A 25,977-nucleotide genomic window follows, 5' to 3' on the forward strand; every position below is an offset into this window, starting at 1 on the left:
TTCAGTGGTGTACAGTGCATCCAAAATATTAGGAATTATTTAACCCCCACCTACTGTCACCTTTTAGCTACTTAAACATAAAGACTTTTGCAAAATGTTGTAAGCCGCAAGTATATCTTTCAGTACCTTTGTGCATGTTGTGCATGCTTCATGTTTTGCACCTAAAATGTCCAACTCTCAAGACACAAAAAGTGGAGTTGAAGTTGTTAAACATTTCATTTCGTTACAGAATTGCAAGTTATTTTGCAGCTCGGTCTAAAACTAGATATTCTTCCTTCCCTCCCGAGCTTGCCAAATAAAATCTGCTGCAAACAAAGGTTCCCTTCCTGAAGCCCAACTCAAGGTTTTCATAATCGTCTAGCCCAACACAAACAAGAGACATATTAGTTTAGACATATTAGACTTTTTACTAAATAGTACATCCTCGTAGACAGGACGGCAAAACAAGAAAATGAACCTCGTTCTCTATTTCAACTAGCTTACAACTATTCTCTGGGGCCAATCAAGCTCATCTGATGTGAGGATTTGTTGTTTTTCTCTGTTTTATATTATAACAAATCAAATATCTTTTGACATTTAACAGTCAGACATTTAGTCAGTTAACCAGGAAAAAGACCTGCAGATTATCTGATAATGAGAAAATCATTAAGTGTAGGTGTCGATTCGTTTCCTGTAAGTTACTGATTGTTTTAGCACTATATTCTTATTCATGTTACAATTTCTGTTTTGTAATCGTTGATCTTAAAAGATTCGTTGCTAAACAGAAAAAACGACCTGCATTTGGTGCTTGGCGTGGTTAATTTGAGACCCTTTGAAACGCATCTATAGGAAAAGGCACAGCCCATATTAAAAGTTCAATCTCAGAATTGTATGAATCACTATCAGATCATTCAAATGAAAATAGATTTGAATAGCTTTTTTTTTTCTTCTATATTCTGAAGCTTTCTATGCAGAACAAACGGCAAAGTGTTCCAAAATACAAGATGACATTACAGATAGTTGTTGTACCAGCATTTGTAGGTGGATTTTTCCTTTAACTCTGGCAGTAATACTAATGTAAGATAGATCTGGATGTCAGTGCAGATCCTGAGTGTGCATGTCTAAACCAGTTAACGTTGGACACAGGAGGTGCAGGAGATAAAAGCGTGAGTCAGTGCGTATCGCGGGTACGCCGCTGGAAGTTCGGCCGATCTCTGGCCTCGTCGGTCAAGAAGACGGGGGGGCCTCTGGGAGCATGGGGGGAGGGGAGAGGGGGAGGTTCAGGGTGAAGGGAGGATAGCTCCACCTCCAGGCAAGCTTCCAAGTGTGGGGTATAATCTGACAGCACTCAGCCAAGACACATGCAGGGCTAAGACCAGGCACCCTACCAAGACTGGGGCCTGTGGGGACATCCTGGTGAGAGCTAAGCCTCCAATGGGCCTGGAGCCATGCCAGGAACCGCACACACGCACGCACGCACGCATGCACACACAGATACACACACGCACACTTGAATGCATAGTAAAGTCACACATGCGCGGTGGAGCTTTTGCGGTCTCTCACACACACACCCACACAAATGCAGACGCACCGTGCATGCAAACAACAACAACAACACACATGGGGGGGTGGTAGTGGTGGGGGGTTGAACAGAGCAATAAGACAAAGGAAAGCATGAGGAAATACAAGGCTGCAGTCTGAATGGAAGGTTTGGAAGGCCAGATTTGTTGTGTGTGTGTGTGTATATGTGTGTGTGTGGACGTCTCATTCAGTCAGACCTCCCAACTACAGCTGGATCTCCTCTGTATGAAATTAATCTAACAGAGTTGAACCAACATTTGGTGGATGTCTGTGTTGCACTTTTCCTGTTGACTAATCATGCTGTCATAGCGTGGTCCAACTAGAAATCACCCTGAACATTTGGATGACCCTGAAATGCTGACTGACATTTCTCTTTGCTCTTTTTTTCTTTCTCTTTCCATTCTGCTCTTTCTCTTTCCCTTCCTCCTTGTCTATGTTCTCCTGCAGATTACGTTTACTTTGAGAACTCGTCCAGTAACCCACTGCTGATCAGGAGGATAGAGGAGTTGAACAAGGTGAGTTTGTGTCACAGATCTGACGGCTGTACATCAGATTTTTATGCCTCAATTGGAAACCTTACGAACCACAAAACCCACTCCTTAATATGATTCGTCAAAGAACAGGAATCGGTTCTACTAGTGACCAGGGCTGCACAATCTGGTAAAAAGAAATCATTTTGCAATTATTTTAACAGATATTGAGATTGCGATATGATACACAACTAGTGGGAATGATGATTTTTGCATCAGAACTTTCATTTTCACTTAAAAACAAAACTATTTGACTCATGATTATGTGACTTTTGTTGAGGTCTGTACCAAACAAACCTCTTTTCTTACATCTGACAAACAAGATTTGTAGTCCAGGAGCCTCTCTGCAGCACTACAGCACGTCATTATAATGCTGTTTTGTCACACATTTGACCTTTTATCAAAAAATGCAGCCTCTGCAATGTTGATATTGCACTTTGATGATATTCTGATTAATTGTTCAAACCTATTATTTACCATAAATTTGAACTGTCTTGTGTTTTCTTCACTGCACCCCTAAAGCATAAAACAATTTAATTTGACTTATAGCATAAAACAAAAATGATAATTTCTTTAGAATGCCTTTTAAGTGTAAAAGACATTCTCAGATGAAGAATTGAATGTTGGATGTGGTTAAAAAGAAATGAAAATCCTGTTTTGTGAATTTTCAAAAGATTCCACATTTATCTGCTGTAGACCTGAAATGATTAGTCGATTAAATTAATCTTTTAATCAACAAAAAACAAAGAGCAATGATGAAGAAAAGCAATGAATCCTTCAGGAATTTTTTCAAGCGAAAGTACCAAACATTCACCATGTTTCAGCTTCTAAAGTGTGAGGATTTGGAGAATTTCTTTGTCATATTATGTGTAATCGGCATATCACTGGGTTTTGACAACTTTTGACATTTTATAGGTCAAATGATTAATCAAGTAATGATCAAATAATCTGCAGATGAAATATTAATGAAAACATTTTTTTTTTAGCTTCATACATTTTTAACTCGTGGTAGAATAAAAAAAAAAGTCTATTATATGAATGATCGTTGATGACCAGCATTGGTAATTGTTGATATGCCAATAATAACCATAATATTGTCGAAATCAAATTTGCAATATTGCATTTTAAAAACGGGAAATGTGTGATTCAGTTAGTATAAATCTTTATTGCACTGAAAGCAATAAACAGTATTGTCCTACGTGTAATGATGATGTTGCTGCGGATGATGTGTTAAATCCCAGCCTGCCATCTCATACATTGTTCATTAAAAGAATCAGAGTGGAGGCCCGTCTCTGTAGAATAGTTACAGGTGCCTGCTGTCGGTCCCCTGTCCCAGGCCTGTGCTGGATAATATGGAGGGTGTTTAATGTGATTGACACAGAGCTCAGAGTGAGCCTTCTATACTGCCTGTCACTGTCAGTCTCTCTGCTCCTCGGGGATCTCTGGGTTTCTCCTCCAGAAGGTTGAAGATACACATCGAGAAAGTACAGAACAGTGTAGGGGAGAGTATTCACAATCAGCTCCTTAAAAGTATTGAAAAACACAGAAAACAAAGAGTTTGCACTAACTGACCTGAAAGATTTTTGCAGCAAATACTGGTAGTCTAAAGTGTACAAGTCAATACCTTTCATTCAGCAGTTGTTTTGCTCACTTTCAATAAAAAAGATGCTTTGTGGCTGAACTTGAGTATGACAGCCTTTACTTGCCATAAATCTTCTTAAATTTCTGACCTGTTCGAAAACAAATACAACCCTAAATCACCAACGTGTTGATTCACATTGGACAAATAGTATCACATGACCTCTGTGTTTGGCTAAATATGGCGGGTAATATGTGGTGGAATGTCTACTTCACAAATTCTGGACATGGCAGATAAGCATGGGATTAAGATCACAGACAACCGCTGCAATTATAAAAAATTAATGAAGGTCTCCAGGTAATATTACTCATGCTCTTTTGGTGCAGAAGAAAATAGTGAAAAATGCACATCATAATAAAAAAGCGCAATATGATGGTATGAGATCGCCTGTTATGGCCGACTATGAATTTAAGACTAAATACAAAAACTTTACTATTGTATAAGTGAAAGAAAAGCAGAATATCATTACAATGTAGGAGGTGGAACCAGTAAATTTTCAGCCTTTTTGCTTGAAAAACTGACCTTGATAAAACGATTTGTCAGTAGACAGAAATATAATTTAAGTATTTATATCAGCTGCAAAAGAATCATGCCGAAAGTGTGACATTAACTTATTATTATCAACTCTCCTGCTTTATATACTAAAGCTAAACCCTGTGATTACACCAGCTGCACCTTTACCTTTATATACTGTTACTCTTTCAGTACTTGCGTTAACATGCATATTGAGGTCATCTTCCTGCCTGTGTGTCTGTTTCTTGTTGTCTTTTGTTATGTTGTGCTTTAATTGGGCTACAGACCAAGTTTAATTTAAAGTTTTAACACACAAATATTTATGAATTTGGAACTGAAATGTCACCAAAAAGGCACCACATTAACTAATTAGAAATATAATCAAATCAGCTTCAGTAGTGCATGTTTAAATTGCATCCTTATGACCACAGTTACGTTTTTTCTGTGTTTTTCTTGCACCTGTACTCATTATGTTAACCCTGGCATGTTAATTTGCCCTTATGTTGTAGACCAAGTTAGGTTTACCATTTTAACTAGCATGCACAAGGAAATGTTAAAGAGAATATTACTTAATTCTCTCCATTTTAACTGCAGTTGCATCTGTGCCAAGCCACAAAAAACCCCAACCTGAACAAAAATGTGAACACAGTCCTCAGCATTTCATTAAAAACTTCCTTCATTAGTAGCGAAAAAAAAGGTTTTAATTTGCCATCAAAAACAATCATACGTGAGGAAATTGGGTTTTTACTGCAGCATTTGTCAAACATGAAAATGTGGGAAGGTGGATTCTAATTACTTCGTGATTGGAAAAGTGAAGAAGTGTCTGCAGAATGTGAAGAAATAAGTTTGCTGCGTTTCATTTTCACTCCATCTCTCCATCCGACTTCCCCTCACATCACTCATGAGAGAGTTCCTAATCCAATATGCTCAGCCTCTAATAAGACACAATGTGATTGTCAATTATAAGTAACACTTTAAAGCATCCCAGTTTATCAATATGGCAGTTTAAACTCCATTATTCCATTTTCTCTTATGTGTAGGGAGTAAAAACTGAAGTAAAAGCGACTAATCGATGACTAAATGAGCTTCATTGCTTTTTAGACCTCCAGTAGGGAGAGCTGCCTTTAGTTTTCTTTTTCCAGGTAGCATTCGATAAAACATGCAGCTCCTGATTTAAAAACAACCTCGTACCAACATACCAGTGTAGTATTACTAGAAAGAAATGGACTTCACACCACAGTGTCCTGATAACTGCAACACTTATTGTGATTTTTTTGGAGAATCGCTTTAGTCTCACGCCGTGTTTTCAGCCATCATTAAGAACTAGCCCCATCTATGGTTCTTTCATCTGTGTGTGCGTGCGTGCGCGTGCGTGTGTGTGTGTGGGTGCTCTGTGTGCGGCACCACTTGTTGCCGTGGTAACGCCGATTGTCTCTGGTTTGCAGACAGCCAATGGGAACGTGGAGGCCAAAGTGGTGTGTTTTTACCGGCGCAGGGACATCTCCAGCACACTCATCGCCCTGGCAGACAAACATGCAAGTGAGTGACCGACCGTAACACCAGGCATCAAAAAAACACGGCGACCGGGGTTTAGAACGGCTCTTTTTGGCAACCTCTCTGCAGTTCTTTCCCACTGCAAAGTTTTAGTGCCTTCACATCCAATCGAACTAGATTACCCTGAACTGGAAAATACTCCTCCATTTGTCATTTGGCTTGATTGTAAGGTTTGTTTGCACAACAGATTTTTATCAGGGGACAATAGAAAATTGAGTTTGTGCACTGACTGTTGCCGAGCTGAGAGAAATGGTCCAGACTGCAGCCCCTCCTCTGATAGGCCTGATTGCAGTCAGCATTCGATCTGTTGTGTGTATCAATATGACGACACCTGTGTGTGTGTGTGCTTGTGTGTGTGTGTGTGTGTATGTGTCTGTGCATGTGTGCCTTTCCAGTTTAAGCGTGGGTGTGTGGTGTGTACTTGAACATACTGCTGTTCTTCTCAGCTTGAAGCATATACTGCAGTATCTGCAACAGCTGGCAGACTTTGAATGGAGTCTACTTAAAGCAGGATTGTGTGGCCTTCAATGTTCTGTGTACACCAGGCAGTGTTGAGGGGTAATGTGTCACAAAGTAATCACATTACATTTGTAACCTCCGGCAAGGAGGTAATGTTTTCACGTGTGGCGGTTTTGTCAGCAGGATTACACAAAAACTGTTCAATGGATTTCCACGAAACATGGATAGAGGATGGGTCTCGGCCCAGAATAGACCCCGCTAACCTTTGGTGTGGATCTGGATGCAGGGACGGCTCAAGGAATTATTTTATTAATTTTCTTTAACATTGCGTGAGAGAATGTTTTTTCAACATTTACGCTCATTTCCTGGGAATAATTCATTGATCTTGTTGAAAGAAATCTAACATATTTAGGTGGCTGGTATCTGTGAGTGATTTATAATTTGACGTGGATCCAAATTTAAAAACCTGGATCTGGATCCCATTGCAGTTACAAACAATCCTGTTGTCGTTACAAGTTCTTCAATTACCCGCATAATGAGCAGAGAGAAAATGAATCATTAAACGTGCCTTTTCATGCATGTTTTCACCAATTCTCTGACCTCTCCTGATATCCATGAAATTCAACGCAGCATTGCAGTGAAATGCGCCCGCGGACAGGCTTCTGCTGGCTCCAAGGAAGAACATAGGACTTTAGAGACTCCAGCCTAATCCAAGAGTCCCCCTAAAGCCTAAAGCCCTGAACCCGTTATGGATTTAATTTACGTCACCTGCAAGTGTTTGAGTGATTGAGGCAGAAATGGTATGAACTAGAATGGGACAGCGCTTTGTGATATTTCACTTTACCTTGTTTGAGTGTTTTTGAGAGAGAGAGGGAGAAGATGCAGGTAACAAAAGTATGTCACTTAAAGGCCAGAGCCATTCTTGAATGTCCGGGTCACCTCCCCAGCGGTCAGTTGGAAATGATGCCTTCAGGGCACTACTCAAAGAGTAAAGAAGCAGGGAGGGATGCAGGATTTATTCTCATTTCAGGATCTTTCCTTTTTTTTCTTCAACATAACACGATATCACGTCGTTTGACAGTGTAACAAGTATCTGTTTTGACACTGTATGGAGCCGCTGACTTCTTACCTAATCCTATGATCTGATATTTGTTAGGGTCATGGGTGATCTGTCAGGTGGCTGCTGGATTGTAAACCCTGTCTGCAAGAAAACGTTGCCTCGGGGAGGATATGCATTTTGAAATAGATTAATTGAATTGATAAAAACTACAAATGTCCACGGAAAGACTACCTGACTGTGGGCAGCATCCCATCTTCAGTATTATCTTAGTGGGAAATTACCACCACCCACCACGCACATGCTGGCAGAATTAGTCTGTAGTTGTTAGTCATCCTCACCAGTCACACTTTAATTATTTTTTTTAATTATCTTTTCTCTCCTCTTCCTTTTTGCAAGATAACACTTCATGAGTGTCTTTTGTGATGCACCATGATTTTTTTTGTTTTTGTTTTACAGCAACTTTACGTGAGCACATAAAGGACCATAAAATTTGACTTCTTCTGATGTGTGGACATCGAAGTGTTTTCAGGGCGAGAGAAGGGGAGAAGGGCGAGATGGAAATCATTAGGGATTCCCCGATTTTGATTCTAAATTCTATTTCAGAGATCCTTTATTGATTTGTTTGGGAAGAGGGCTTACTCAAGACAGATTTGATAAACCGAACTTTGGACTCTGTAATCTTTTATTTTTTTAAATTATTTGAACTTGCATAACTCTAACCAGCTAAAAGCTACCAGGATTAAGTCAAGCTGTTGTAAAATATCTTTTTATCTTCTGTTTTTTTAAGAAGAATTTGAAAATGTAAATGACGGGACATAAAACCAACGATGATGATGTTGACAAATACAGATACGATAGTGTAAGGGCCCGTGTCCACGTGGCGAGCGGGCGTCTGAAGCAGCAGGCAGCCGCCTAGAGATAAGGCTCAGTGCTCAGCGCCTTTTTTTCCGAACACTCCTGACGTCACAGTCACTCTTTTTCTTTTTCCTCGCCTTGGCACTTATACAAACCTAGATAACACTTCTCACTTTGTGACAATCTTTATTGTGCACTCAGCTGTATACACATAAAGGGACAGGATAGCTGTGTAGAAAGTTACAAAACAAAGAGAAGTTTAAACCATACCTCACCTTCTTATTACACACCAGGCCAGTAGCTATGATTTTGGTGCACTTGTTGAACTGTCTGTTTTGGAAAACTGCAAATTTTGTCGAATGCCGCCCCCTCAATTTTGATGTTGATGAAGATGTGGGGGTAGGGGATTACAGATGTGTTTTCTGCTGTGTTACATGGTGGGTTTTAAGCCCACAGGTGTAAATTACAGTGAAGCAGCTGATTAGACTGCATCCACTGCACATCTGGACTGAGATGACAGGTTGTGTTCAGAGCATGTACAACCTTTTTGGTGTGTGTTGCTCTCTGGACTACTGTGGACACACTTGCAGATCCGGATTATCAAATCAGTGTTAAAGAGTTGGTTCATTGCAGCACAGTTTGACTTAACTCACTCCTCCATTCATACTGACGGCAGAAACACTGCCAACCTTCATGTTAGAAAAACCAACCACTAGACTTTGACTGGGTGTGGCAGGCTTAATCTTGGCTCTTGGGTTGTCGAAGTGTATATGTGTGTGTGCGTGTGTGTGCTAGTGTGTGTGTGTGTGTGTGCTAGTGTGTGTGTGTGTGTGTGTGTGCGTGTGTGTGTGAGAGAGAGAGAGAGACACACACACACACACACACACACACACAGAACTGCTAAGTGTTCTGTTTGAATGAGTGCACACGTGTGAGACTGTGTTATTGTGTGTGTGGGGCCTGGGGGTGTATCCGTGGCAGGAGGTGATTGTTTGTTCTGTTGGACCACACAGCATCAGTTTGTCAGTGTGTGTCCCTTTTTTTTTTTAAGAAAGTCTGTGATTATTTTTTGAGCTGCCTCTTTTGCAGGATTTTTGATTGTTCTGCCGGCGGTGTACACCTCATGTACGTCTGCTAATGGATTCTCAACAAAAACACAAAAAGAAAACCAGTGTTGTTTTGTTTTGTTTTTTCACTGTTTGGGTGGATATTTGTTTTCTTTTTGCCTGCTGAGCATTAAGCAAACATGAATATTTAACTTATAATCATGCTTTGTTGCTCTTTTGGTCAAACACAAGCAGATAAAGCATACCCAGCAGCATCGTATGGTGATGTTTGAGTGGAGTAATGTTTACATAGGCTGTTCCTATACAGGCCTCTTGGTTTTCGGCTGTGCTTTGGCAGCTGCAGTTTGGGTAAGGGGTTTCCAGACATTTGCAATATGTTAAAAATGCATGGCGGGAATGGCTGTGCACCGCATGGGTGTGGGCTGTATCCTGTCAGTGTTTCTGTAGCTGCAGCCTCACTTCGTGTGCCTCTCTCTCGATGTGTGTGTGTTCTTATATGCATGATGGACTCGAGTTCTTAGCTCTGGGCCCCGTCACTTTAATTCAGTTTCGTTATGGACCAGTGGAGAATGGCAGTTGAGTGTGTGTGTGTCTTAATGTGTGTCTGCTGTGAGTCATTGATCAAATATTTTGCTTGCAGAGATCCCGAGCACTCCCTCAAAGGGGCCTCCAGCTCCGTAGTTGGCCCCTCCCCTGTGAGCGAAGCAGCCTCCTGAGTGGTCACCGTCTGTGGCGGACTTGGCATTTTCCCTCCCTGGGCCCCTCCCTACAGACGTTTGAATTTGCTATGAATCAAACCTTTTGCCATTTTTGAGATGTGGCTCCGAGCTCCCATAAATAAGACAACAACGTTTCCAGTGAACTGATGCACAAAATTGGAACTAGTGCAAATGAGGTCAGGCTGGCCTAGAGCTGAGTACAATATATTTTAATATAGTGGAGATTTTTTTTTTCTTACTTGGGCTCATAAGTGGGTCATAAACGTATCACATCACTTTGTTTGAGATGTTTGGCTGTACCTAATCGTTTAAAGCTTTCATTGACGTTGACGTCACAATTATAAATCAATATTTGAATGCCTTGCAGCTTTTTTCCTTTTTTTGCATATCTCGTCATTGTGTTTGAACCTAGTCTTTCTGCACAGTTGCAGATAAATATTAGGCCACACTAGTTGTGCTTTCACACCTGTAGTTTGGTTCATTTGGTCCGCACCCAGGGAAAAAATTTATACATTGTTGCATTTTGGTTCTGGTCCGAATCCTGTTCATACGGAACCAAGAGAAGTAAACATGAAGTTCTACAGACTGGCAGTTAACTCATTGATTGGACAGTTTTGGTGATTATCATCCTGCATCATAATGACCCATGTGGTAAAATGAAACTCCACAGCAGTTGTACTAAAATCACGTACTTCTTATGGGAAATGTTCACGTTCGGCCCGCCTGCGTTCTCACCACAAATGGACTGCACCACATGCCGCTTGGAAGTGGACCAACACCCACCTTTTCAAGCGATCTTGTCAGTTAAAATACAGATGTACTCATTTCCAAAATTCACAGCATGTTTTTATCTAACAAAATACTCCTGCTTCAATCCGTATTTTTTCTGGCATTTTCACTGGAATCAACAGTTTGCTCCCCCGCTTCCTGCACACAAAGGGAGCCACACTCCTGTATTAAAGGGGCGGTCTAGCAGCAATCTCACCGCACCATAAATTACATTTATTCTATAACCATAATAACAAAAAATCCATTACGGCTCTGACGAGATTATTGTAAATTGCCTTAAAATACCAAAAGATCATATTATGTAGTAGCATTTGCTTGTTGCTCTGTGCTCCATTTAATCCGATGAATCACTTTATTCTTATTGAGGATTTTGTTCTAAGGTTATTTATTTTTATTTTGTCTGGCCGATGACATGTAACAGACAAACATTCAAAACTTAATTTGAAAACCTCAATGGGGTTCAAAGTAAAAATAAAATGTATTTGCAGGACAGTCTGTCAGCACTGCCAGTAGTAGAGCCATGTTTTTCTACTTTAGCCTCACAACCGCTCTTTATTTGGCCAGAGTGATGATATGTTATAGTGCGACTCGGCACTTCAGTAACAGGATGAATTTCTCATTTGCATCCTCTCCTGCAGAGCTTTATGACCTGCTGCCTTATCAGCAGTAATGATTACAAAGTCTTGTGTCGACACAGTTGTTGTTGTTCCCTTTTGTGGAGCAAACAGAGATTTCACTTTGTCGTTGGCAAACAGTGAGCAGCTTGTTAATCGTACTTGTTTTAATTCTGTAAAAATGTAATTACTTGTACTGTTTGTAAGGGAAGAATAGGGGCAGTTATGCTAAAAAAATACCTTTTTGCGCTGCTTTGTTGTTTGAAAGCAAAGTAAAATTAAGCTAAAAATACTCCTCTGTGCAGAATGTTTGCATGATGTGCAAAACTCTAGTTTTGGGGACGTGTTGACCTTGCTGCTAAACTAAACTTTAAATGACTTGCCAGCTCGCACATGTTTTTGAGAAGGTTTAAATGTACTCCAGTAAGCAGGTTGCAGAGAGAAATTAGTCAGGAGAACACATTACTTTCTACTTTCTATTAGAGAAATTACTTTTCTACTTAAATTACTTCCTATTTAAATACAGTTGGTGGCTAATCAGATTTGTCTGTTGTCTTTCTTTTTAGCACAACACTAAACTCCCATATCAGCTTACATGAGTCTTATACCCGTAAGACATTTTAACGCCTTTCTCTGACATCTTTGAAATGAAAACATCAGATTTCCACACAGTCAGAGCCAGAAAAAGTGTGCATCCTGCTCGCGGTTCAGTTATGAAATCCCGGTGCCCCATGGAGCGTCTCTCCTGCCGGGCTGCTGACAGTGCTGTCAGCTGAAGAGTCAATCAAGGCGGATGACCATAGAGGAGGTTACACCGCTGTCTGGTTCAAAAGTGGTTTCTCTGACTTCACTGACAGTCATCACCTGAGCGGAGAGCGTCGGAGAAGCCAACGGACCGTTTTCATCGCACTTCTCAGTCTCAATCATAGTTAGTTTTGTGGTTTGTGTTCATTTTGTGACTCGCTTTTTCAACTTTACAGCCTGCCATGCTGAAACAAACAGCGTCAACAGTGCAGAGAGTTGACTGTAAGTAGGCTTGTGGTCTTTTTGACTGATGACTTATATCATCAGGTTTTAGGGAGCAGCTCAAGAGGAATCTTTTTATTTATTTTTTAAAATCAGTTTACACATGTCATTTCAAAGAACTGGTGAGCCTGTGAAAACACTTGTTTCTCTGGAGGAAGCTTTGTTGTATCTGGGAAAATGTCCCTTGTGATGTCAACAGAGTAATCTCTGTTTGAGATTGGAGACTGCAAATTACTAAGTGGAGGTGTGGAGCTATTTTCCAGCCAGACACATTTCAGTTGCACCATGGCATGTTTAGGATCAAGCATTTTGGGTCGTATTGGAGGCATTTTCTGATACTGGTTTCGAAGCAACCTTACTATTTTGGTGCATGTAAACACACCACTTGACAGTTGAAAGGTCAGTGTAATGTACAGGAGAAAAAACTGACCTCACAATCCCCCGATCTGTTCTCTTTACCCACTCTCTCGTACTTTTCACATTCATTTTATAGCTACACCTCTCGTGTCGTTGTTAACATGATACAACACTAAGCTGTCCTGCTCTACTTTTTCGTTTCCTCCTGACTATGCTGCTCTTATTCTAACTCTCGCTTGGAATGTGCTGTGAATGGAAAAATGTCCACAATGCACTTGTTTAAGATGGCGAGACTTTAAAATTAAAATACTTTGACTGGGCAAACACGTGGTCTGGTGTGTGTTAGCCTACAGATCTGAGGACTCCATCTGAATCGCCTCATCTGATTAAAAAAAAAACTTCCAGATGACGTCTTTTAATGTGACAGTATTGATTTTTTTATTGATAGGTGTCCCCACTTCAGTAGGAATTGTGATTTTAGAGCAGTAGAGTCTGCCGCTTCAACACACTGTAGTATCATAGAGGTGCAGTCAGTTTGTTAAGGTAATAATACAATGCTGTGCTCTCCTCACCTCCTCTCCTCACCCTCGGGCCTGCTCTTTCCTCTCCTTTCCCTCCCTGCATGGTCTCTCAGCTCGGTAAGGCGACCCATTCATCAATAATTGATAATTGGCTGGGACAGGTGAGATGGAGAGGCAATTTGTAGAGAGTATGGTGTGGGTGCACTGCCAGGAGATTGGCTCCGAGGAGGAGAGGGACTGAGGTTGGGGAGTTGAGTTGCCACTCGAGGAGGAACAGCCAGGGGCCAGTTTGAAGGGCCAGCCAACTGATGTAGCACTACATAATGCTGTGTGTGTGTGTGTGTGTGTGTGTGTGTGTGTGTGTGTGTGTGTGTGTGTGTGTGTGTGTGTGTGTGTGTGTGTGTGTGTGTGTGTGTGTGTGTGTGTGTGTGTGTGTGTGTGTGTGTGTGTGTGTGTGTGTGTGTGTGTGTGTGTGTGTGTGTATATGTGCATACAGAAGCGGAGCATTCAAAAACTCACACTGTATATAAGACAAACTCACAGATCACATTTTTGCCTTAAAGCGCCTTACAATCCGTGCAAGATACTACTCTCTCTATTCATTACACACACGCACACACACAAAAGAAACTTAATGAGGTAAGTCAACGAAAGAGGTTCCTTATCCAGAAATGACTGATATGCAATAGATGTAGTATATTCGTGAATATAGAGAGGAGACAAAATATACTAATATTTAATTTTTTAGCCTCCAAAAGAGAGCAGTTCTTCCCCATTTTTTGTCAGAGGCTATAAAACTAATTTCTTCAAGAAAGACATCACAGGAACTGGTTGTTAAATCTTAGCTCCTTTCCTGTATCTTTCTCCCCCTTCCTCTAATAGGGTTAAAAACAATGAGCTCAGCATGTGCCTGAATGGTAGAATGATCACATCACAAGTTCATTCATTAATTTCAAAATATTGAGACATATATTGTCTATTGCAACATTATTTTAAGGCAATGTCACCTAGCCCTAAGACGGCTTATTTAACAGTGACAAAAATCATTAGTTGTGGAGATTTTACAAGTTGTCATTCACAATCAGAGTGTGTGTGAGAGCAAGTTGGCTTGTGAATGATTCTGTGTGAATTAGAGTTGCTTTATTAATTACCTTTAATTATCTATGATTGGGAGGCTTCATTGTTGAGTCAGGCGACTGTATACTCGCCTAGTCATAAATTATCGGAGCTAAAAAGGAATTGCGGAAACGATTTGTCCACGTTTGTCACCCATCTTTTTTGGAAACTATTAATTAAAGTTTAAACAAGTTTATGGGTGTGCGTTTCCTAAACCACCACAGATTTCCGCCCTCGCAAGGCATCTCTACGTGCCACGTTCCATGACATTATTGTAGACTGGAAAAACTCTTAAATCCGTTCTTCTAATGCGATTCCTGCATCACTTGTTTCTCAATGTTTCCGTTGATCGGCTATTGGTAAACTGCAGAAAAAAGTACACATCCTTTATATGACAGTTTATTTTGCAGTGAGTCATGTATGCGTGGCACATGACTACCTCTCTTTCACAGGAAAAGCTTCTTTTCTCCAAAAATGAATACTCTTCTCTTGCAGTTTAAATTTGATTCAGTTTTGCAGTGTTGTATATTTTTATGCTAATGCAGCAGTGCCTCGTAGGGTAAACACTAGCAGCAGTTTTGAGCTCATTACGAGCCGCGCTGCTGTATAACTACTGCAACATCAGTACAGTAAAATACACTTGATGTAAAGTAAATGTATAACGTTGTGCGCAATGTAAGAAAAAAAAAAAACGCTGCAAAACGCACGTTTACAAGATGCATCTGTAACATGACTACGCACCTTATTTCATTTTCTATTTAATCTTGTGTTTGTTTTTCTTTTATTAATAATCTCAGTCCATATTTTGTTGCTTTTACATGGCAGAAGATGGAGTGAAGCCCGTGCTCTGTGTGTGTGCGTGCTTCGCCTGATGGTGTGTCTGCTGAGTGCCGGGCAGAGTGAGGGAGTGAAGGAGTTCTTATTGATTTTGGCCACACATCTCTTCTCCTGAAAATCCCTTGATTGCTTTTGTTCTGCTCCCCGTCTCCCTCTTTCTGTCTCGCTTCCTCTAATGAAACTCCAAATGAATTGGAGCACGTACTGACTGCTCTCTTTCTCTCTCTCCTGCTCGCTCGCTCGTCTCCTCCGTCTCTCCACCACTCTCTCCAGCTTTTCCTCTGCGTGTCGTCGTCTCTCCCCCTCTCGCTCTCCTCGCTGATTTCTCTATTGCTCCCCTTCCTTCTCTGCCTCTCTCTTTCTCGCCGTCCGTATGTCTCTCTTTCTTCATCTCATGCTCCCTTGCTCTTTATCACTTTTGTCACACTTTCTCTCTGTGGATCTATTTTTCCGTCCATCTCACCTTCTCTTATCTCCTCTTTCCTCTTCTCACCCGGGCTCTCCCACCTTTCATTTCCTCTACTCTCCTCATCCACATATGACGAAGGGTATGTGCGATGGCGATACAGCAGCTGAATCTATTCATATAGAATGATTCAGACTAATGACCAACTTACATTGGCTGATAACCCTCCATTAATTCTTGGAACGATTCTCGAGCTGTTTTTCACCTTCGATTCTTGCCGTTTCCTAGACATAATCTGTTTATGTGTAATGCCCAGGGTTGTTTTTTTTTTTTTTTTTTTCAAGTTTTTCTTTTAATCCAAGGTTGACACCTGGAGTAAAAGAAAAATCTTGGGGGATCCGTGCCATAGTACTCTTGAGACACAATGCCATCTCTGCTGAGGCAACCATGAGAGAAATTAGCACAATGAACAACACTTGCCTAGAGGGAGCCAGTTTTGCACACAAACTTCATTTAATCGGCCAAATGGAGTACTACTCAGGCTGTGAACACAGTTGTATATTGTTTTCTGTGACTCTGGAGAAGCTTTGGCAAGCCAAAGAAAAGACAAAGACATATGCGTGGACAGTTCATTTTTTAGAGCTGGAAACATCCGAGGAACTCAAAGTTTGGATTTCTCAAATCCAGCCACACTGATTTGCGCCCATTAGGGATGTAACGATCCGAAGCGGCGATACAAACGTCCACGCCATGACTCCCCCACCAACCTGCTGCCACAACACGGCATCACAACCTCTCTTCTACTTTCACAGCTAACCTGAATCACAATAATGTGTCAAAAGCCTCAACAAAACTGCAAGAAAATTCATTTTTCCACTCGAACGGGACTCGCTCAAGCTATCTGCATTTATTGAATAATTTTTAGAGTGTAATTTGGTGAACTAATCTTTTAATCCCAAACTAATGCTGCAACCTACTTTGAAGAAAGTAGAAAGACCTTTCTTACGGTCTAAAATGTCTTCAAATTGCCTCTTTTGTCAAACCAACAGCCCAAAACCCAAAGACTCTCCATTTGCCATCGTATATGACAAAGAAAAGCAGTAAATCCTTACATTTGGGAAGCTGAACCCAGCAAGTTTTTAACATTTATGCCTGAAAAAATGAGGGAAGCGATTAATATCAAGTATCAAAGTATGAAAATGCTTGGCAATTCATTTTATTTTTGCTCCACTAATCAAAACATCTGCCAGTTGTAGCTGTACCTCCCACACTCCCACATCCAGATGATTTTGAGGAGACCTAAAATTCCTTTTTATTTGATTATTTTCTTAGATGCATTTGGCTTTTCTTTACTCCACTGGGAATAAATTCTGAAGGCGTAAAATGTTAAATTATTCTTTTAAGTATTTATGCGAATTTCACGACAATCAGTTAAAAAAAGATTAGTATTCACATTTTGATTATTTTAGTAGTTTTCACGCTTGAAATACAGGAGATTACCCAGATAATAGTGTATTGAAAACACATTTCAGCGCCATGAAAATGATGGAGAATCCTGAGGGGACAAAGAGGAAGGTGATATCAGTAGTATTGCTTTAGTTATAAGGATAGAAATGCCGAATTGAAAAGGGAACCTTTGCCCGATGCTGTTTGAATTATATTGCAGGTCTCATATAGACATAATCAGTATTTTATGTAAAAAATAAAAAAAAGTACGTATACAGGAGTCTCCACCTCCCTGGGGACTTCATTGTTCCGGCTCATCAAGTGTGCATCCGTGTGCTTTATATCCGCTTGTTATGCACCTGAGACTGTTTGTGGCCGCAGACGATACATTTGCATCCCCCCTCCGTTTTCCCCGCAGACGTCATTGTTCCACCTCATCAGATGTGTGTATGTTTGACCTTTTGACCCCTTTCTTACCACCCAGGGGAGCTGGAGGAGGAGATGGAAAATCCAGAGATGGCCGACCTCCCCGAGAAACAGAAACACCAGCTCCGACACAGAGAGCTCTTCCTGTCCCGCCAACTGGAGTCTTTACCTGCCACACACATCAGGTAAATGATTGTCAGTCTGTCTTTTTATTTCAGTTTTTCTTACTTTCTCTCCTCGAGGTCTGAGCATAACCTCCGGTCCCAGGCTGTGAATAAAGCCTTTATAGTTCAGTGATCTTGTATCATTGTTAGAATTAATGTATGCAAAGCAGATTTCCTCAATTTGGGTACTGTGCAATGCTCTGGCTGTAAAAAAACTGCAAAATGTGTTATTTGGCGTAAGATTATGATTTCATGATTTATTGATTCCTTATAACGTCTGAGAGGTGGTTTGAAGCGAGTCAAACCACCTCAAAATAATCCGCTCGTATGCACCTTGAGCACTAAATGTCAACAGAAAGCTGTTTCTACATATAGAATTGCCTTTGCTCATCGGTAAGCTCCTGGCAAACCCACCTAATCATCGCCACATTATTACTTGACATTTCTGAAGAGAGGCAGGGAAGAGCAAACTGACATCTGCTCGAGTAAAAATACCCTGATGAGACGTTTGTTTAGCGAGGACTCAAACTTGATTAAGATTTCTAACTAAACGCCTGCATGCAGCGAGGTGACACGAGATGTTTGAGTTTATCGCCATGCCTAACTGTATTTGCTTTAGGCTGCAGAGGTATGACTAATTAGCTGGTAAATAATTTGAATGCAGACGGTAGCAGTTGAGGGACAGAGATGAGTGTTGTCGGTGTCAACACACTGGACCGTGATTCATCGAGTAACAGGCTGTGCCAGATGGAAACACATCAATATCAGCGTTGCAGATTCTGAGATGAATCCTATATCAAAATATTCTCTTAGACGGTTTCAAGATAAAAGATGGTTATTGTCACTCCAGTTGCTGAAGTACACATCATGTGAAATTCTTCGGCTGAGAGGCTCCACTACAGGGAATAGTACATAGGTATTTACGTAAGGTATAAAGAAATCAAAACAGTGTGATAGCAGTAAAGGGTTTGAGAGCAATAAAAGGAATGAAGCAATAAAATGGAATAGGGTGCATATGTCTAAGGCAGGTAATTGTAATAGAAATAAAAAAGGATAAAAGCAACAAAGAACAAATCTGCAATAAGAAATAAAGAATTTGTATAAAAACACAAAGTGTAAACAGAATATAAATGAATAAAATGGTATTTCTCTTGCAGAGGAGAGTTTGGACCAGAGTAGGGCTGCAAGTAACTATTACCTTCATACCTTCAATGAATCTACCAATTATTGTTTAGTCCATTTAAAGCAACAAAATCTAACCTGGAGAAAGATAGTTGATCATTCAGTGTCATCCCCATGTCATCAGTTACAAGGGAAGTCAGTCCCAGTTGGGGGTCATTGTAAATTATGCGGGATATTCATGTTTTTGTGTCATTATTTTGTATTGAATGGCCAGGTTAACTTGTATCTGATAGTTATTAACAACAATTTACAATAATTTGAGAACGTTTTGCACCAACACCAACACCAACACCAACACCAACGCATTAAAAAAAAGCAGCCACAGTACTACAGTTAACAACAGCAAGAACATGAAGGAGGAGGGAAATTCCCCAGGCCCCGCACGATAAAGTTTGCGCAATTTTATGAGTCGTTGAGTTAGAAGGAACTTTATAAACTTTGTGAAATACTCGCTGACAAGTTCTTAATTATTTGAACCTTCTTGTAAATTCGTCAAATGTTACACACAAAGTTATTTCTTTGTGTACAAATCATTGGTTCCGCTTGTTTCAGCGATGCGTGTGTTTATTTGCATCTGAAGCGGGGAAGTGAGATCGGATCACAAGTGGTTTCTCCACTGGAGATGCGTGTCGAGATGCCTCATACCAGGTGTGAACCGATGAGCTGTCCACATGTGATCTGAATGCCGGCACAATGTGACTCACACATTTTGAGAAACTAGGAGATATATATATATATATATATAAGGCGGATCTATTTGTCACCATTATCAGAGACAGTCATACGATAAACCACAGTATTGAGGAGTAACTTTAGGCTTTATGATCAGAGAAAGTTTTATATGCTGTGAGCACTTCTTCATATTCCCGCCCTCCCTCTTCCTCGCCTGTCCTTTCTCTCTCAATTTTTCAATTTCGAATCAAAAGCTTTATTGGAAGGAAAGTTTCAAAAACAATTTTGCCAAAGCAAATATTTGTAGAATTCTCTCTCTCTCTCTCTCTCTCTCTCTCTCTCTCTCTCTCTCTGTCTCTCTCTCTCTCTCTGACTCTCTCTGACTCTCTGCTGCAAGTCTGAGTCACACTTATTTATCAATTGATGGTTTTATATAATGCCTCGTTTCAGGCGGTGCTGCAGTCCCCTTGCCCATGTCAGATACTGACGCTTTGAGTTGGTGCCTGACCCGAGCTGCCAGCCCAAAGTGTCAGTAATTAATGTTCATGGGATGAGACTTATAAATCAACTATCTTTCCCCAGAAAGTTAGGGTTAGAGGGTAGGGTTAGGGGTTTTTGCTTTAATGTAGAAAAAAAATCATCTCAACTTCCCACAGCCCAGAATGGTGTCTTCAGATGACTTATCTTGTCCAACCAACAGTCCAAAACCCAAAGACTGGGTAATGATAAAGACAAAGAAATGCTGAACCAATTGGCAACTCATTTTCCGTCGATTGACTTCTGTCATTGCAGCTCTAGACCAGGGTAGCAAACTTCTGGCACTTGCATGACCAGTTATCCCCTGGACTTTTAAGTCTTGTCTGTTATTTTGTGTTTGCTCACTTTTTACTCCACTCCATCCTTTCCTTCCTGTCCAGGGGGAAGTGCTGTGTAACTCTGCTGAATGAGACAGAAGCCCTGAAGTCGTACCTGGACAGAGAGGTACGTAAACCCGCCAAATGTTGCGATGGGGTCTTCTAAACTGTGATTAGGTGTGTTTAGATTTCAGGATTATCTAAGACAGCATGTGTGTGTGTGCGAGGGAGACTTATGAGCTAAGAGATTCTTGTTTCCAGATGAATTATTCAACGTGTTGACCTAGAATGTTCTTTTCACGTACAGTAATGAGGAGACGAGAGACTAGCAGAGAGGGAAAAGTACACACACACATACTCACATACTCTTTCGCCTCTGCGTTAGCCCGTCCTGCTTCCTCTTGCTTTCATTCCAACCTCACGCCTTCCCGCCATGTGTATTTCCCAGGATGCCTTCTTCTACTCGCTGGTGTATGACCCTCAGCAGAAGACCCTGTTGGCTGATAAGGGGGAGATCCGTGTTGGGAACAAGTTCCAGGCCGACATCACTGACCTCCTCAATGAAGGTACATCATACTTAAAGCTCTGGAATTTTAATTGACACAGTTTTCCAGAGAAGATTATTCACAGGGTAGCACATTAACTTTTTCCTGCAGGGGACTTTTTTTCTTTTCTTTTAACACCGCTGTCTTCTGATTTTTTTTTTTTTCATTTTTGCATTAATAGGGGAGCCTGAGTTATAATAAACTATTCAACTTTTCATGTTTTTGTTGCGGCTCAGTTCTCCAGAATGTTTCATGAACTTTAAGCAGCCTTTTGTGCCTCAAGCCACCATTTACTCTACTTTTTCACAAGTAAAGTTGTAATAAAACAACTAACCTTGGTTTCCATGGAAATCACAGGGTGGAAGCATGATTATACATAGTCAACTCATATATTAATAAGATTATTGCCTGTGTGCTGCACATAATGTATGGAAAGGACTGGCTGTGTGATGCTCCTCAAAAAAAAAAAGTTACTGGACAAATTCTTCATTGATGACAGCCGTGTTCACCTTTTGCTAAATGTGCAACTACAACAAAACTTCCTGTTTCTCAACAATTAACGCTCCCCATTTCCCCATAATACAGGATACCATGTACACTTAAAGAAGTACAGATGGTGCCTTCATACAACTGGGCTGTCTGTACAGTAAAAATACACAATTATTTTTGAAATTGGTGCTTGGTTTTCACTCGTCATCTATTTCGAAACAAAAAACAATCGGGTAGCCGTCTGGAAACAATCAATATCATATTACAACCGAACAGTACACTAAAATATGTTTTTGAAAACATTTCAGGCGAGAAAGAGACAACGAAACAGTGTTGTGTTTCATATTTGATCAGCACAGTCTTTTTCAGCTTGACAATACGAAAACAATACGGTGGCCACTTCTGGATCAGAAACGTTTGCTATTGCAGCTCAAAGGTACAATAAAATATGTTTCTGAAAAGATTTCAGGTGAAAAAACAGGCATTATAGTAAAATAATCTTGGTTCATAGTTTATCAGCACTGTCTAGTTTTCACAGTTTGATGGGAGTTTGGTGAGAAGCTCCTCACTCGATCCAAGAGAGAGAAAGAGGGCCAGCTGACTCACTCTATCCAGCTATGCCCTTTGTGTCAGCGGATGCAGGCATACTAAAATGCGAAACAACAATCTCTAGTCGATACAACAGCCCTAAAGTCCTCCAGAAATGAACACATGGTAGTTGTTTAGTTTCTGGCCAAAGTGTAAAAGTACTTCCAGAATCCAGTGAACTCACAGATACAGGACAATCAGCACCTGTATTGTTTCCGTTGCGGTGAGCACATGGCGAGCCGCTGCCGCTGGCCTTGGCATCATGTCTACTGCTCCTTTTACACTGAAAACGATGACGGTGTTGGCAGCTGCTTGCTGTTTGAAAGCACCTTTTAAAGCTGCACGTTCACATCCAAAGATCAGAAATGTGTCCCTTATTTTAAAGGAGACAAATTCTGCTCATTTCCAGGTTCATAGTTTTATTTTGTTTTACTACTAGAATAGGTTTACATGCTTTAATGCTCAAAAACCACTGCAGCAGGGTATTCCCCCTCTGTCTGTAACACTCTGTTTGAGCTCCTGTTGCCCGTCAAATACCCAGTCTCCTCTGATTGGTCAGCTTACACATGCCTGAGCACCGCTAACAACGACAGAGCAGCTGTGCTAAATCAGTTCTTACGTGCTAAACTAGCCACAAGGCATAAATCATGCAAATGACATGGCTAGTCTATTGACGAGGCATTTCAGGAGCAGTGTTTTCTGTGGGAGTGACGAGCTTCTGTTGGTGCGGACTTTGACCTTTTTTAGCATTCAAGATCTTTTACACGCGCAAGAACATATATAAAACATCGAAGAAAAGGAAAAAAGCGAATAAGTACAATATGTCATATTTAAACTCTTCCTTGCAAAATTTTTTGACTTCGCAACTTTTCCTCAATATTAAAGTCTTTAATTAATTTCATTCAAGCAGTTTGAGGACATTTCCCAGACCTTTCGTGCCAGTTTTTTGTGACAATATTAAGTATTTTCAAATGTGACTATTTTTCTGCCAGATTTAGGGTTTAGTGTTTTGCCAGAATTTTATTCTTAGCAGGTGGGAAAACCTCTGAAATTGCAATTAGGACACTGTGGGATGCTAAGCTCACTAATTAAACCCATGTTAATGAAATTCTGTTACATGTGTTAGAAGCTCAGGCAGGTTGGCTGGTCTGTTGCAGGCTGGCAGCTTGACAGACCCCACCTATCCAACTCTGGGATTCATTAGAGCTTAACACGAGGTAGTCATTTTAAAAAGGGGAAAAAAAGGGAAAGAAAATAAAATTTTATTGTGGATATTACAAACTCGGAACCATTGTGGCTTTGAACCGCATGGGGAGATATAATTGTGTCACTATGTGTTCATCTTCTGCTTCTCTGTAGGTGAGGAAGATGGCAGAGACTTGGAGAAACTAGAGGAGAAGGTGTGGGACCCCAACAGTTCACTGACGGAGAAACAGATCGACCAGTTCTTAGTCGTAGCTCGGTAAGTCACCAGATGTGAAAAAGCATACAAGTAGTAATAAAAACAAACACCACTCTCATATCTGTGTGCTAAAGATGAAGCTTCAGCCTAGAGATGGTTAGCTTAGCCTGCTCCTCCTGCTCCTGCTTGTTACAGCATGTGACGTAAACGTTAACGGCGTCCTCTTTGGCTGAGCTGTAACGTTAGCTAGCTTTGGCACACGTAGATGGACGCTTCCTCCTGCGCTGTTATGTGGTTGGTGGGTGTAGTTAGGTATTCCTGAATAAGGGTGAACTGCACCTTTAAGTTATTGGAGGGTCATTGATAATATATTGATAATAACATGGTGAGAGTAAAAGTGTATTTTCTGTCTCTTCATATACACTGTATAATATCTTTTTCATCATGTGTGTGTCCCATAGTTCAGTCGGTACATTCGCCCGAGCCTTGGACTGCAGCAGTTCTGTCCGGCAGCCCAGCCTTCACATGAGCGCTGCTGCAGCCTCCAGAGACATTACCTTGGTGAGATACACATGAAAGCGGCCTTGGGTTAAATCAGCATCACACTATAGAAGTGTATGGGCGGGGGGGGGGGGCGGGGGAAGCAGCACCGATAATCAAAGAAAATGGTCGTCGTGCACATGTGTGTGTTTATGCGTGTGTGGGTTTTTGTGTGTCTGTCAGTGATCGTTGGGGCCTGTGTCTGGTTATCCTTAACAAGCACTTGGCCCCAGAAGCCTGGTGCGGGTCTATTCTGCCCTAGATCTTATCCTCATATATAAAACATAGACGAGAGGCCTTCTAGCTATCCCTACACACACACACACTAACACACACTCAAACGCAGCCCAAAGCCTCGGACAAGAGACTGCATATAAACTCCATGGACCAAACAAATAAAAATGAGTCATACTCTTCCCAACATGTCAGTAGAATATTTCAGAACATTCACTGCAGCAACAACAGTCCTGAGCCGAACATGTATTTTTCTATCTTGCGCTTTAGTTTCATGCCATGGACACCCTCCACGCCACAGGCTATGACATGACTCGAGCCATCTCAGCGCTGGTGCCTCAGGGTGGGCCCGTCCTCTGCAGGGATGAGATGGAGGAGTGGAGCGCCTCCGAGGCCAACCTGTTCGAGGAGGCACTAGAGAAGTACGGCAAAGACTTCACCGATATCCAGCAGGATTTTGTGAGTAGCAAACCAATAAAAAGCATATTTGAACGAATATTCTTATTTGTGTTCTTGCCGTGGGTCAGATGAGAGGATCAGGACTGAAAGTAAAATATGAAACTGCAGTCTGGGGACGGTTAGCTTAGCAAAAAAACTGGATACAGGAGAAAACAGCTTGCCTTCTTTAAGGGGAAATATGTGCCTACGAGCTCTTCCGGTTGTGCGATGACCTCACAGTGATGACAAAAGGGTTCAGGAAGTCCATGAGGGTCACAAATAAAAGGCCAGCACATAACGCCCGGTGTATATTTTGGTTTTACAAACAAGATGTAATGTAGTGCCCCAGAAAAAAAATTTGTAAAATAAGATTATTGTTATTCTAAAGGGGAAATTCACCCTAAAATGAAAATTCAGTCATTATCTTCTCACCCTCACGCCGATGCAAAGTCGGGTGAAGTTTCGTAGTCCACAAAACATTTCTGGAGCTTCACAGCAAAACGGTGTTACGACGTTCTCCTAAAAATGCAAAATGGCTCCGTACAGCTAGACAGGATGATCATAATTATTAGGCTAGATGTTACGAGGACAATCTGTGGATAACAAAATATATAAATGCAATTTTAACATTATATATTCGGCCAATTTTTGATTACAGCAGACATTTTAATTTAATAAAATGACACTTATTAAGAAGGGTAGTTTGTTTAATTGTAGAGAATTGTGTGTTGCAGCTCTGTCACTGTATCATATTTCTGTGCGGCTGGGTCGCTGTGTGTAAAGCGGAGGCTCATAAGCCTGTATGTTCAATGCTCATAGTCTCATTTAGAGATGTGTACAGTGGGTTTTCAGCACCCCCATAATTTCTGGATCTGAGTGCACAAACCATAGAACTAACCTGCATTTAGGCGTTTAGCCGATGTTACACAGAATAACCTTCAAGCACAATAATAGTTTTGTAAGCTGCGATTGCATTCAGCCCATAGTAGAGCACTAAGTACAATGGAAACATTCCACAGAAATATCTTTGAGAAAAGTAACTAAAACCAGGAGAAAGCTGCCTTTCTCCTCCAGTCTTCTGTGCTTTCAGCCTGAGAAGAATGCTGCTGGACCTCACCACTACTCATTGTGCTAATCTCTCACTGTGTGCATCACTCCACCACCTGGTGGCTGGCTGCTGTCAGTGCTGCTCACTCAGGTTTCCACCCAGGCCTTCTCTCAAACAACAGGACTACACCACCATTATGGGTGGGGCCTCCACTTGACAGCTCATTTTCCTTTCAAACTTCTTAGAGGGAACCTTACGGTGCAACTTCAGTTGGTTCGACCTAATTTTGTAGCCAGTTATGTTGTTTCTGATCATTTATTTAAAGGA

At 41.0% G+C, this 25,977-nt stretch overlaps 1 protein-coding gene across 4 annotated transcripts in view; it reads left to right on the plus strand.

The window, feature by feature from the left end:
• Positions 1-25,977, plus strand: part of mta1 (metastasis associated 1) — a 45,126-nt gene that overhangs the window by 9,864 nt on the left and 9,285 nt on the right. For all 4 annotated transcript variants that reach the window (XM_073483870.1, XM_073483871.1, XM_073483869.1 and 1 more), the window contains exons 2-9: positions 2,008-2,075; positions 5,688-5,781; positions 17,553-17,679; positions 20,430-20,493; positions 20,815-20,932; positions 23,348-23,450; positions 23,852-23,951; positions 24,435-24,623. In XM_073483870.1, coding sequence (XP_073339971.1) covers positions 2,008-2,075; positions 5,688-5,781; positions 17,553-17,679; positions 20,430-20,493; positions 20,815-20,932; positions 23,348-23,450; positions 23,852-23,951; positions 24,435-24,623 — 863 coding nt within the window. The remainder of the gene's footprint in view (positions 1-2,007; positions 2,076-5,687; positions 5,782-17,552; positions 17,680-20,429; positions 20,494-20,814; positions 20,933-23,347; positions 23,451-23,851; positions 23,952-24,434; positions 24,624-25,977) is intronic.

Source organism: Pagrus major, chromosome 16 (assembly GCF_040436345.1).
Source record: "Pagrus major chromosome 16, Pma_NU_1.0".
In the NCBI taxonomy this organism is placed as follows: Eukaryota; Metazoa; Chordata; class Actinopteri; order Spariformes; family Sparidae; genus Pagrus; species Pagrus major.